General features: G+C 43.6%; 1 protein-coding gene across 2 annotated transcripts in view; it reads right to left on the reverse strand.

The window, feature by feature from the left end:
- il17ra1a (interleukin 17 receptor A1a) overlaps positions 1-14,502 on the reverse strand; it is a 59,331-nt gene that overhangs the window by 25,730 nt on the left and 19,099 nt on the right. For both annotated transcript variants that reach the window (XM_068050765.1, XM_068050764.1), the window contains exons 3-6: positions 11,348-11,494; positions 9,757-9,881; positions 2,050-2,176; positions 845-892 (exon numbers count right to left, since the gene is read on the reverse strand). In XM_068050765.1, the coding sequence (XP_067906866.1) occupies positions 845-892; positions 2,050-2,176; positions 9,757-9,881; positions 11,348-11,494 (447 nt within the window). The remainder of the gene's footprint in view (positions 1-844; positions 893-2,049; positions 2,177-9,756; positions 9,882-11,347; positions 11,495-14,502) is intronic.

A 14,502-nucleotide genomic window follows, 5' to 3' on the forward strand; every position in this document is an offset into this window, starting at 1 on the left:
TTGCTTCACAGAGATGTAATCAAACAAAAATGAATGCCAAGACAATGAAAATGATATCAGGAGACCTGACCAAAAGCTTTGTCACAGGTGGGTTTCAAAGAGGGTCTTTAAGGAGAAGGAGGAGGCAGAGGAACAAAGATTTAGGGAGGGCATTCCAAACCATGGGTCCTAGAACAGTGTTGCCCGATACTTTAGCCACTAGTCACGTGGCTAATTGGGAATCCAAATGTGGCCAATTGCATTTCTGATTAGTAAGTAAAAGATTAGTAAGAGACATCACTGTTAGGCATGTGATCTCAATACTCAGATTTGCACAGCATACTATGTACACTTTAACCTTTTGGTGCATTTGTTGTTAAAATGGCAAGGTGAAAAAGTATAAAATTGTTTTAATTGTTGCAAGTGCTTTACTTCCTTGGTTACTCAATGGTGGTAGTTAAGTCAATATACATGTGAAGTACATTTATCTGCATTGTGTCAGTGTAGGCAAGATGTTTTCTACTAAAATTATTCCATGTGGCTACAATGGTGTCTTCGTAGCCACATTTGTGGCTCGTCATCAATTAGACTACTGGACAACACTGGTTTAGTTGGCTGAAGGCATGGCTGCCCATGATGGGGCAGAGTGATGTGGGGGGCGGGGGGGAAAGAGATGGAAGAAGTTGCAAAAAAAGGCCAGAATAAAAGAGTGAAAGGATTAGAGATTTTAAGCATGGGAGGGCTGGTGGGGTTGCATAGTTATGTTATGAAATGCAAGCTACTTTCCACAGGTATCAAGATGTGAATCTTAGCTGTGCTGCTGTGGAGATTTGCTGAGTGTATCTTTAAAGTAAACTTCACTCACCTCTTCGTTTGCAGAGCTCTGTGTACTTAATTCGGTCATCCTTACAACCTACAGAAAAAGTCCAGATTAGCTTTGACCTTTACCAGGATAAATGTAAATTACAAGCTGCTCTGAAACTTTGCAAAATGAGAAAATGAGTGCTGTTTTGCTGAAATTAGTTGCCTGCCTTCACTGCACAACTGGCCTTGAAAGGAATGCACTAGGATGCCCGTTCTTGTGAGATGGCTCCCATCTAGTATCAGTTAGAGTTTCTCACTTCCGAAAAAAATCACGCAGAGTCAGAAATGTGGATGTCTGTATTCTCCCTCAATTCTTATTCCAAATTTCTCAATCATATCTATCTGATAAACTTCTGTTTACATCAACAAACCCAAAAGATACATTGAAAGATGGAGCTCATATGATACAGTTGCATTAGCAAAATAACTTGCTACAAGATTGAACAATAAATGTGAATCCTTCTTCTCACACTCACTGACTTACTCTCAAATTTTCTAAATCACTAAATAAAATCCACTCAAGTACCGCCTCTAACATCTCTGGAAATGTTCTGTACTGGACAGGTGAAAGAATACAATATACAGAAAAAACTTCAATGCAAACGCAAAACTTTTTCATAAGACTCTGATCCTAGTGACTGAGTTAATCATTCACTAGAATGTTGGCCTACGCAGTTTAACTCTAAAGGTTCAGAACAGAGAGACTCACTACCAACAACTCTTGATAACATTAAAAGTTATGAATAATTGAATTTGCCATGCTTTATTTATTCCTGCATGTGTCTCTGATTTTTTTGTTTAAAAAAATGAACACTGACATAATTGTGCGTGTTGTTTTGCAGGTGGTTCAGATCATGATAGGGCAGGGGAGCTGAAATGCCACAACCACTAAGGTGTACTTTGTTAATGACTATCTATTGCTTAAGCAAATCAGTAACTCCTCCCAGGTGGCATCATATGCTGTGTGAGAGCACACCAGAGACCAGATGCCTTCCAAAAAGTTACTATTGGGCAAACTATGCGCATCCTTTGAGCAGCAGCCTTGGCAAAGACTGAACAGGTTGTTCAACTGGCCACAGGAGATGCACAATCCAACAAGAGCTGTGCAGGAAGGATAGATAATGGGATTTGACATGAAGAAAACAAAAGCGGTGACATTTCCCAATAATAGCACTACAATCACCACTATCAACTGGATAGACGCACCAGGCACAGCAAAAGTGATTGTTGGACAATCATTATCTTGATTGATGTTGGCTCTTGGTAAACTGCATGCAGACACCTTGTAGGTCTCGTCTGGTTCTGCCACAAGTCTCTCCAGTAAGAAGGTCCACTACAATGGAAAAGCAGACACCATCAACTGCTTTCAGAAGCGTTTCGATACTCCTTACACATCCAGAACTGGAACAAGCAACTGAGATCACCTTTAACCATTTCACTACTAGTGTCTTAGTTAAGACTTTCTCATAGCTCTGAATGTCATACATGCCAAGCAGGAAGACTAGGAAAAGCTGACCAATGTCGTCAGAAAAGCTGAAATTTTAACACACAAGGACAGATTGTAAAATGCAGTAGAATATTGGAGCATAATTTAAGCTGCATGTGTGCCTTACATTCAATCTTTTTTTTGGTTCATTCGTTGGTTGGGGGCATCACTGGCAAGGCCAGCATTTATTGCCCATCCCTAATTGTTCTTGAGCACGTGGTGGTGAGCCACGTTTCCTGAACCGCTGCAGTCCATCTGGTGTAGTTACACCCACAGTGCTGTTAGGGAGTGAGTTCCAGCATTTTGACCCAGCGACATTGTTCCATGTCAGGATGGCATGTGACTTGGTGGGGTACTTGCAGGTGGTGATGTTCCCATGCGTCTGCTGCCCTTATCCTTCTACGTGGTAGAGGACGTGAAGATGCTGTCAAAGGAGCCTTGGTGAGTTGCTGCATTGCATCGTGTAGATGGTACACATTAAAGCCACATTGATGGAAGGAATGTTTAAGGTGGTGGATGGGGTGCTGATCAAGTGGGCTTCTTTGTCTTGAATGGTTTCAAGCATCTTGAATGTTGTTGGAACTGCACCCATCCAGGCAAGTAGAAAGTACTCCATCACATTACTGACAGATCTTGCACATGGTGAACAGGCTTTGGGGAGTCAGGAGGTGAGTTCTGCATCACAGAAGGAGGACAAGAGGGAAATGGTGAAGAGGGGTAGAGTTGAGTCCAGGCCACGGAGTATTAGGTACAAAGCTTACCTGAAGAAAAGTGAGGACTGGAATGAGGGCAGGAGTTGAGGCTCATTATACCATCTATGCTATAGTGCATTTTAAAGCTGTTTCCAGCACTGACGTGGGAATCAGAGTTTTTTGTTTTCGAGAAAGGTACTTCCAATGCTATAATAAAATGATAGTGCTACAAGCACTTTAAAAATAAATGGTTGGTTCCCTGTTCAGTGCTAGGAACCAGTGAAGAGGAGTGGAGGTGGGTCCAGAAGCAGAAGAGGGGTCATTGGCCCACTTTGACCAGTTGAGGAGGAAGGAATGCAGCTGGTATTTTTAAAGAAGTGATACAGCTGAAAAGGACCAGTAGGCCTGTGGGAAGCAGCTGAGGAAGGAGGAAAGCAGGCAGGCAGATCCACGAAGGGCTGGAAACCAGGGCTAAAAGAATGAATGTGAGTTGCAAGGCCAAAGAAGCTGGCAAAGACTGAGAGAGGTCACTGTACTGCAGAACAGGCAGGAATTCTGGGCTTGGAGAGAGTGCAGTCTATATGGTCAAAAATTCATCCAAGAGAAGGAGATAAGGAGCTGAAAGGTGCAAAGAGCCTGAAAATGAAAATAAATGTTAAATTGAAAAACATAATTTTCAAAAATGGATAAAATGAAAACCACGACTCATCTTCAGAGAAGATAAGCACCATTGTGGCCAGAAACTGCAACTGCACATTGATAATTACAATTAACAAGAGCAAGCGAAATGTTGACAAGTCTGACCAAAAATTGTGACAACAGGAAGCAAGATTTGTGACAGTAAGTGCACTTCCTCCTATGCAAAATATTTAGTAAACATAGCTGTGGGCAGAACAAGTAAATGAATAAAATTCAGTATAAACACTATATTTTACAGTAATTATGAACTTTATATTATCCTCCTTGGCATGTCAAAACAAGAAAGGTGTCTGAGCTGCAGTAATCTTTCCATATCCATTGAACCTTGAAAAAGATGCTTGTTCCTACATGGTGAACCACAGCTACAGAATTAAACACACACATGGGTTTGGAGCATATAAATCAGGTGGGATGGTGGTGTGATCCCGCCACCTTTCTGCCTCCACCCAAATTAAGGCCGGGGCGGGAAGGCCTCTGAACAGCCTTCCCGCCACCAATTGAGGCCCGTAAGTGGGCAATTAATACGCAATTAAGGGCCTCAACCCGCCACCAAGATCCTTGATCCTGGGAAAGGCCCGCCACAGTCCACTTATGTGCCTAATTGGCACTTAATCCAGCGGGCCTTCCCCGGAGGAGGCAACACGGCTCTCTCACTGGCACTTTTGCCAATGGTCAAGACCCCTGTTGCCCGGATAAAATCCCAGCCATCATTTCTGATGGTCATAGGTAGTAAACTGCTTAGCCAAGCTCAGGCAACAGTTCAACCCCAAAGGCCTCTAGGTGGAAGAGCAGATTGGGAAACAGATTTTGGAAAGGAGCAGAAGTCACAGGGTAGTAATTATGGGGGATTTCAACTTCCCAAATATTGATTGGCAACTCTTTAGATCGAATAGTTTGGATGGGGTAGTGTTTGTGCAGTATGTCCAGGAAGCTTTTCTGACTCAGTATGTAGACTGCCCGACCAGAGGGGAGGCAATATTGGATTTGGTACTAGGTAATGAACCAGGGCAAGTGATAGAGCTGTTGGTGGGCGAGCACTTTGGAGATAGTGATCACAATTCTGTAGCATTCACTGTGGTAATGGAGAGGGATAGGTATGTGCAACAGGGCAAGGTTTACAATTGGGGGAAGGGTAGATATGATGCTGTCAGGCAGGAACTGAGGAGCATAAGTTGGGAGCATATGCTGGCAGGGAAGGGCACGGTCGAAATGTGGAACTTTTTCAAGGAGCAGATAGTAGGGGCCATTGATAAGCATGTCCCTGTCAGACAGGGAAGGGATGGTCATGTGAGGGAACCGTGGTTGACAAGAGAGGTTGAGAGTCTTGTTAGGAAGAAGAAGGATGCGTATATAAAGTTGAGGAAAAAGGGCACAGGCATAGCTCTGGAGGGATACAAGATGGCCAGGAAGGATCTGAAGAAAGGGATTAGGAGAGCTAAGAGAGGGCATGAAAAATGCTTGGCGGGTAGGATAAAAGAAAACCCCAAGGCCTTTTACGCGTATGTCAGAAATATGAGGATGACTAGGGGGACCGTAGGTCCGGTCAAGGACAATAGCGGGAGACTGTGTGTTGAGCCGGAAGAGATAAGTGAGGTTTTGAATGAGTACTTCTCTTCGGTATTTACGAATGAGAAGGGGTGTATTACTGAAGAGGACGGTGGGAAGCAGACTGGTAAGCTCGAGGAAGTGCTCGTTAGGAGGGAAGATGTGTTGGGGTTTTTGAATAACTTGAAGATAGACAAGTCTCCCGGGCCTGACGGGGTATATCCAAGGATGTTATGGGAAGCAAGGGATGAAATTGCAGAGCCGCTGGCAATGATCTTTTCATCTTCTCTGCTGACGGGGGTGGTACCAGGTGATTGGAGGGTGGCAAATGTTGTGCCCCTGTTCAAGAAAGGGAATAGGAACAACCCTGGGAATTACAGGCCAGTTAGTCTTACTTCAGTGGTAGGCAAGTTGATGGAAAAGGTGCTGAGGGATAGGATTTCTGAGCATCTGGAAAGACACTGCTTGATTCGGGACAGTCAGCACGGTTTTGTGAGGGGTAGGTCTTGCCTCACAAGCCTGATTGAATTCTTTGAGCAGGTGACCAAGCAAGTGGATGAGGGTAAACCAGTGGATGTGGTGTACATGGATTTTAGTAAGGCATTTGATAAGGTCCCCCATGGTAGACTTATGGAGAAAGTCAGGAGGCATGGGATAGTGGGGAATGTGGCCAATTGGATTAAGAATTGGCTAACTGATAGAAGGCAGAGAGTGGTCTTAGATGGTAAATACTCAGCCTGGAGCCCAGTTACCAGTGGCGTGCCGCAGGGATCAGTTCTGGGTCCTCTCCTGTTTGTGATTTTTATTAACGACTTGGATGAGGAAGTCGAAGGGTGGGTCAGTAAATTTGCAGATGATACAAAGGTTGGTGGAGTTGTGGATACCGAGGAGGGCTATTGTCGTCTGCAAAGGGACTTGGATAGGTTGCAGTGCTGGGCTGAAAAGTGGCAGATGGAGTTTAACCCTGAAAAGTGTGAGGTCGTCCATTTTGGAAGGACAAACATGAATGCAAAATACTGGGTTAACGGTAGGGTTCTTGGGCATGTGGAGGAGCAGAGAGACCTTGGGGTCTATGTGCATAGATCATTGAAAGTTGCAACTCAAGTGGATAGGGCTGTGAAGAAGGCATATGGGGTGTTAGCGTTCATTAGCAGAGGGATTGAATTTAAGAGCCGTGAGGTGATGATGCAGCTGTACAGGACCTTGGTAAGGCCTCATTTGGAGTACTGTGTGCAGTTCTGGTCGCCTCATTTTAGGAAGGATGTGGAAGCCTTGGAGAGGGTGCAGAGGAGATTTACCAGGATGTTGCCTGGAATGGAGAATAAGTCTTACGAGGAAAGGCTGAACATTCTAGGCCTCTTCTCATTAGAAAGGAGAAGGATGAGGGGTGACATGATAGAGGTTTATAAGATGATCAGGGGAATAGATAGGGTAGACAGTCAGAAACTTTTTCCCCGGGTGGAGCAAAGCGTTACAAGGGGTCATAAATTTAAGGTGAAGGGTGGGAGATATAAGGGGGATGTCAGGGGAAGGTTCTTTACCCAGAGAGTGGTCGAGGCATGGAATGCCTTGCCCGGGGAAGTTGTTGAGTCAGAAACTTTAGGGACTTTCAAAAGGCTTTTGGATAGGTATATGGATAAAGGAGAATGATGGGGTATAGATTAAATTGTCCTTGACAGAGGACAAAGGATCGGCACAACATCGTGGGCCGAAGGGCCTGTTCTGTGCTGTATTTTTCTATGTTCTATGTTCTATGTTCTATATAGAGTTGTCAACCAAGATTTCTAGTCAATTATTAACCTTTCCCTTTCTCACAGGTCTGAGACGCAGCTGTCATTAAAAATCAAACCATCTAGTTGATTTGGATTTTTCATCAACAGCAGAATTTTGACCAGCCTATTATAAGACCTTCCAAAGATGGGTCAGAACAAAGGCTGTGAGAACCTACGTCTTTGATTTCTTAAGATTGGGCCACCATTTTAGTCAATTTTGCAAGATACTTCGAATTGAATTGGATAACCTGTTTGCTATTTCTCATCAGCATCTGGATATAAAATTACTAATTTATATTTGAATAGCCCAGGGTTGTTAATAGTCAGCTTGTTTGGATATTGCTCTCAAACTCACAATCTTACCACTTAGAAGAAGGGCAACAGGTGCATAGGAACACCATCATCTCGAAGTTGCTCTCTCAAGTCTCACATTATCCTGATTTGGACAGATATCACCATTTCTTTTACCTAGTGTTACTAGGTAGCGGGAGCAACTTCACTACGTGGACTACAGCGTTTCAAGAAGGCAGCTCACCTTCGCTTTCAAAAAGGCAGTTACAGGCAGGGATGGGCAATAAAAGCCAGCCCTTCTAGCAACACACAAATCCCAAAACTGAATTTAAGAATGCCCACTTTGACCGGGCAAGACTTCTGCTCTGCTACTGCTTCATCTGAAGAGTCCATTCCAGACCACTCTAATTTGCTATGACCCCCTTGTGGCCATAAGGGGCCACTTCTCAGAACCAGGAGTTGCTTTGGCTGCACCTGACAAACCCCTTCATTCCCTCTTCCAGACGACCAGGTCCAAACTCTGACCTACTCCTGTTCCTAATGGTCAAATAACCTCCCCCTTCCCCCACCCTGATGGCCTGACGGAACAATTCCTGGCCTGAAGCTGCTTTAATGTACTGTTTAGTTTAGTTTAGAGATACAGAACTGAAACAGGCCCTTCGGCCCACCGAGTCTGTGCTGACCATCAACCACCCATCTATACTAATCCCACACTAATTCCATATTCCTACCACATATCCCTACCTGTCCCTATTAGAATTAGAATATTACAGCGCAGTACAGGCCCTTCGGCCCTCGATGTTGCGCCGATCATCTGACCTACACTATTCCATTTACATCCATATGTCTATCCAATGACCACTTAAATGCCCTTAAAGTTGGCGAGTCTACTACTGTTGCAGGCAGGGCGTTCCACGCCCCTACTACTCTCTGCGTAAAGAAACTACCTCTGACATCTGTCCTATATCTTTCACCCCTCAACTTAAAGCTATGTCCCCTCGTGTTTGCCATCGTCATCCGAGGAAAAAGACTCTCACTATCCACCCTATCTAACCCTCTGATTATCTTGTATGTCTCTATTAAGTCACCTCTCCTCCTCCTTCTCTCTAACGAAAACAACCCCAAGTCCCTCAGCCTTTCCTCATAAGACCTTCCTTCCATACCAGGCAACATCCTAGTAAATCTCCTCTGCACCCTTTCCAAAGCTTCGACATCCTTCCTATAATGCGGTGACCAGAACTGCACGCAATACTCCAGGTGCGGCCTCACCAGAGTTTTGTACAGCTGCATCATGACCCCGTGGCTCTGAAACTCGATCCCCCTACTAATAAAGGCTAACACACCATATGCCTTCTTAACAGCCCTATTAACCTGGGTAGCAACTTTCAGGGATTTATGTACCTGGATACCAAGATCTCTCTGCTCATCTACACTACCAAGAATCTTCCCATTAGCCCAGTACTCTGCATTGCTGTTACTCCTTCCAAAGTGAATCACCTCACACTTCTCCGCATTAAACTCCATTTGCCATCTCTCAGCCCAGCTCTGCAGCCTATCTATGTCCCTCTGTACCCTACAACACCCTTCGACACTATCCACAACTCCACCAACCTTCGTGTCATCCGCAAATTTACTAACCCACCCTTCTACACCCTCATCCAGGTCGTTTATAAAAATGACAAACAGCAGTGGCCCCAAAACAGAACCTTGCGGTACACCACTAGTAACTAAACTCCAGGATGAACATTTGCCATCAACCACCACCCTCTGTCTTCTTTCAGCTAGCCAATTTCTGATCCAAAGCTCTAAATCACCTTCAACCCCATACTTGCGTATTTTCTGCAATAGCCTACCGTGGGGAACCTTATCAAACGCCTTACTGAAATCCATATACACCACATCCACGGCTTTACCCTCATCCACCTGTTTGGTCACCTTCTCGAAAAACTCAATAAGGTTTGTGAGGCACGACCTACCTTTCACAAAACCGTGCTGACTATCGCAAATGAACTTATTCTTTTCAAGATGATTATAAATCCTGTCTCTTATAACCTTTTCCAACATTTTACCCACAACCTATATTCCCCTACCATCTACCTATACTAGGGGCAATTGCTAATGGCCAATTTACCTATCAACCTGCAAGTCTTTGGCTTGTGGGAGAAAACCGGAGCACCCGGAGGAAACCCACACAGACACAGGGAGAACTTGCAAACTCCACACAGGCAGTACCCGGAATTGAACCCGGGTCGCTGGAGCTGTGAGGCTGCGGTGCTAACCACTGCGCCACTGTGCCGCCCTATGCGCTCGTACTGTGTTTGCCTACCTACAGGCTTCAGATCATAGTAGACTTGGTCAGCTATGGAATATGCAAGCACAAGGAGAAAACTTGAGCCGTAACGTCTACAAGGCTTCATGCAGTACGTACCTTGTTTCCTTGTGGATTTACTTGGCTTTTTATCTCGTTATTGAACCAGTATTGAACACATCTCTCCTCTCCATTGCTCGGTTTTGTCACAAAGATCTCTACTCCTCGATAATACCTTATACTGGCTGCAAAACCCAAATGTACCAAACTGATTAAGGAATGTCGTAAAACCAGAACTTTACACAGTTGTAGCAATCACCCAACAACAGTGCTGAGGCTTAAGGGTGCTGCTATTAAACAGGGATGAAACTTGCAGTCATTAAAGTGAGAGACATCAGTGCAGTAGTTATTTTTTTCCTCAGATTCTGGGCTCAGTGTCAGCATCATGTACATCACATATAACTGGTCACATGTTTACATGAGTCAAGATGGACAGGTGATGTAATCAAAGATTGGGACAGAGTTTCTGCTTTGGTGCAGTAACCAAAATTGCAGTAGTTTTGAGTAATGTTTTGTTTTCTCCCATGAATTTGCACTCAAGCTCTTTTGCAAATCGGCAAACATAAAATCTGCCAGGAGACAGCACAATTCGGCTGTGTTTCGAAACAATTTTTAAAAATGTGCTTTAAAAAATTCCTTGATATATTTAAGAGTAATTTGTGCAGTTTGATTAATACAGCTGAAAATGGATTTATTACAAAAAAAGCATTTTAATCAGTGTCTAGTCCACCATTAGTGAGCAACCGATTTTAAATAATAAAGTGACTTTAGCAAACTATACAGAAGCATTTATTAGTTAGCTCGTACAGAAGTCACTCTTTCAGTAAATGAAAAAAAATTAGATTCAAAAGCTTTTAAAACATGACTATTAGCATCATTGCACCTAGAAATACCAGCTTAAATGTTTTTACAGTCTCCTTGGAGGCCCAAAATCAAGTGTGTTAAGCAGAAACTCACAACAGTGATTAATTTGATCTTGGGGCTAGACTAGTTTTGTGAGAGGGGCAAACGTCTAGTTTCTTAAACTACCACAGGAGATTGTGGAATTTCAATTTGCACTGAATGTAATTTTTGCTTAAAATTCTTCAATTTTTAAAAAATTCTTCAATTTTTTCACTGGTTGGGGGCAATGGGCAACAAAAATGGAGCAGGGTCCCATGAGGTGTGGACAAAGTCCAAGAGAAAGTCTGTAGCTGTCATCTCAATGCTGTGAAACTACAGTGGCAGTAAGGTTGGTAAGATACCAAGCCCTAATTAGTTATTGGGAAGTATATCACACCCAGAGGTACAGGAAAAATATTCTTTCTACTGTACAGAATGTAGGTAAAATGTCTCCATGTTAATCTGAAAAATGTTTTATTTCTTAATTCAAAGTCCATATCTCTGGGTTCATGGATCAGCCTGTTCATATTACAACCCCAAAATAATCCACACCCTCTTCTAGCATCCTCACTCAAGGAGATGAACGTCACTCCTGAGCAATCCCTGTAGCTGGCTGGAGAGTGGCAGCCCATTGTCACGTCACTTCAACCATCCATTCAACTACATGCAACAAGCCAGATAGACAATGCGGGAGAAGAATACAAAAAAAGAGGAGAAACTCACTAAAACCTGCTCTTCCCCCAAAAATCTTTTCATTTTGCATGCTTACCATCTGTTCCCAATCCCCATCTGATGGACAGTACAGGCACTGAGACTCCAGTTGCATCCTCTTGCTTGGTTACATTAACTTTCAGGTCCTTGGGAAATGAAGGCGTCCACTTGGAAGATTCCAGCCAACTGCTATCCAAACAGCCACCTAATAATGGGAAGGACGAAGAAAAAGCAACATGTTTCTTCCCCTTTGTTAGTCAGCTCCAAACTGCAAAAAAATCTACTTTTAGAAACAAGCCACTCTCCAGTTTCTGACTGTACGACTGGGCAGTCTTGGTGTACTGAAACACAACTGCTGCACAGAAGTACTGAGGTTGGTCAGGCCTCTCCTCACAGCATGGGGAAGATTCCCACAGATATCCTCTTCTGTATCTTTGGTCAGTATTTCAGGATAGGCATTGGTACTCCTCCATGGGTTAGCTGCCCATGCTGTCTTCAGAGGCAGAGGTGGAGATGATGAAACAATTTTATTTAAAAAAAATTTTTATTTAGAGATACAGCACTGAAACAGGCCCTTCGGCCCACCGAGACTGTGCCGACCATCAACCACCCATTTATACTAATCCTACACTAATTCCATATTCCCACCACATCCCCACCTGTCCCTATATTTCCCTACCACCTACCTATACTAGGGGCAATTTATAATGGCCAATTTACCTATCAATCTGCAAGTCTTTGGCATGTGGGAGGAAACCGGAGCACCCGGAGAAAACCCACAAAGACACAGGGAGAACTTGCAAACTCCACACAGGCAGTACCCAGAATTGAACCCGGGTCGCTGGAGCTGTGAGGCTGCGGTGCTAACCACTGCGCCGCCCAATGAGGGGAAAAACAACTTGGGCTGCCCCTGACTCCAATTTGTCAGGTCATAACTAGGATACATCACAAGTGCTGCAGTCACTTGATCACAGAGGAGCACTGACATGAGTCAGACAGAAGCTTCTAGCAGACCATTCTGACCTAGCAAGTGTGTGGATACCATCAAATATAGTTACATTCATCAAAATACTTCCCACATAATGTGATCTCTGTGACTACAGGATTGCACTTTACAAGTCAGAAACTTTGCTGTGCATGACTGAATCATTCTACCAATTAGAAAAGTACACATTTAGCAAAAAGTGAAAACTGGGTCACAAGACCTTGAATGTACATGTGGGTGGGAGCAAGATAGGGCGAGACTCACAAAGTCATACATAGTGAGAAAGAGGAAAAAGATAAAAGGAAAATGCATACATGGAAAAAAATGCAACAAAAAAACTTCATTTCTGACAGGATAAAAAGCAGCGCTGCATTTTTTGTGGCAGCTGACACATTTTACAGAATGTGCGTTTTATGTGACGTAGCTCCAAGATAACATTATGCATTATAATCAGCCGTTTTAACAATGACTCCGACAAAGCCCTGCATCCCCAGTCAACAGCACGATCCCCTGGAATCAGATTTGGATTGCCTCTTGGGAAATTCTGAAATTGCATCTCTTGCTTGTTTTGGTCGGCTCTGCTGAGACCTTCTCTCATAACTTACATCACTAAAGCACCTTAGCAAGGAGAAGATACTGCTCAAAAGGTCTCCAGCAATAAAAGCTATTTTTTAAAAAACAAAAATCAAAAAAATCTGGTAAGGCCATTCATTTCCTTGGTAGACATGAGGGGACTAATTTTAATTAAAGAGTACTTTCCCTACACTTCCTTTCTCCTTTAAGAAATAATAGTGAACCTGTTGCAACTGTGCTATCCTATAACAAAATCTTAAAAGAGAAATAAAAGATGGAAAGATCTCATCTGTATGCCACACGCCTGCAGTAACAACTACTACTGACAAGTGGTGAGAACGACTAGATTTGACATGCCTCACAGGATGTGTGTGTGTTGCAAATGTGAATCCATAGAGTAATTTTCATGGATAGTAGAGTGCCGCAAGGATCAGTGCTGGGACCTCAGCTACTTCAATTTATATTAATAATTTAGACAGAAAGACTGAGCGCAAGCCTGAGAGAGAGAACAGTGTCAGAAACCCACTGTTAAAAGTGGGAGTGGGGAGTCAGAGTGAGCATATGCGAAAAAAATTAGAAAAAGTGAGACATCACAGAAAAGCAATTATGTGATTGGTTGGTGAGTATTTCTTATTTTCTCTCCCTAAACTAGGGCATTCGCTTAAACTTGGAGCCAGGAAATTAAAAATTTCCATCAGGATAAGTATAACAGTGAATTAATAATAAATCTATTAGCACAGAGCAGGTCTAGAGGCATTCATTAAAATTAATAGTTTAAACAAGGCAGTAACTAGATTCTAAAAGAGGGAATATAAAGTTTTTCTTTAGACCATGGATGGGCAATTGATACCTGTTCTTTGCAATTCCTGCACCATGTGGAAACTTCAGGACACTTCATGTGGGGTCCCTCAAGACACATGTGTAGGAAGTGCCTATAGCTCCTTGAGCTCAGGATTTCCAAGCTTGAGGGGCAGTCCACAGCAGATCATCAGGGAGGATGAGAGTTTCCTGGATCGTACATTCCAGGATGTGGACATCCCACAGGCAGTGAGAGTTCAGGGTAGATGATGGGTGGCTATCCAGAAGAGTAGGAAGAGGCAGGAAATGCAAGAGCTTTCGGGGTATGTGCCATTCAAACTGGTACTCAGCACTGCACACTGCTAGGAGTGACAACACCTTAAAGAAATGCAGTCAAAATCATGGCACCAATGAGCCAGGGGCTGCATAGGAGGGAAGAACGAAGAGTAGAAATGTAGTCATTACAGGAGATTACATATTTAGGAGGACAGACACGCATTTCTGTAACCGTCATTCTGAGTCCTGCACGGTGTGTTGCGTTCTGGTGCCAGGGTAAATGACATCACAGAGAGGGTGCAGAATATTCTGCAGGGGGGAGTGCTTCAGAAGTTGTGGTACATGTCGGTATCAATGACATAGATCGGGCAAATATTGTGTTCCTATGGTCAGACTTTCAGGAACTAGGGAGGAAGTAGGACTTTGCAGTTAGTAATCTCTGGATTACTTCCAGTGCCAGCGAAAGTAGAAATAGGAAGATAGGGAGAATCAATGCTTGGCTTGAGGCATGCTGCAGGAGGGAGGACTTCAAATTCTTGGGGCAGGAGGCACCTATTCAAAAGGGATGGGTGGACCTCAAC

The sequence above is a fragment of the Heterodontus francisci genome, chromosome 18 (assembly GCF_036365525.1).
Source record: "Heterodontus francisci isolate sHetFra1 chromosome 18, sHetFra1.hap1, whole genome shotgun sequence".
In the NCBI taxonomy this organism is placed as follows: domain Eukaryota; kingdom Metazoa; phylum Chordata; class Chondrichthyes; order Heterodontiformes; family Heterodontidae; genus Heterodontus; species Heterodontus francisci.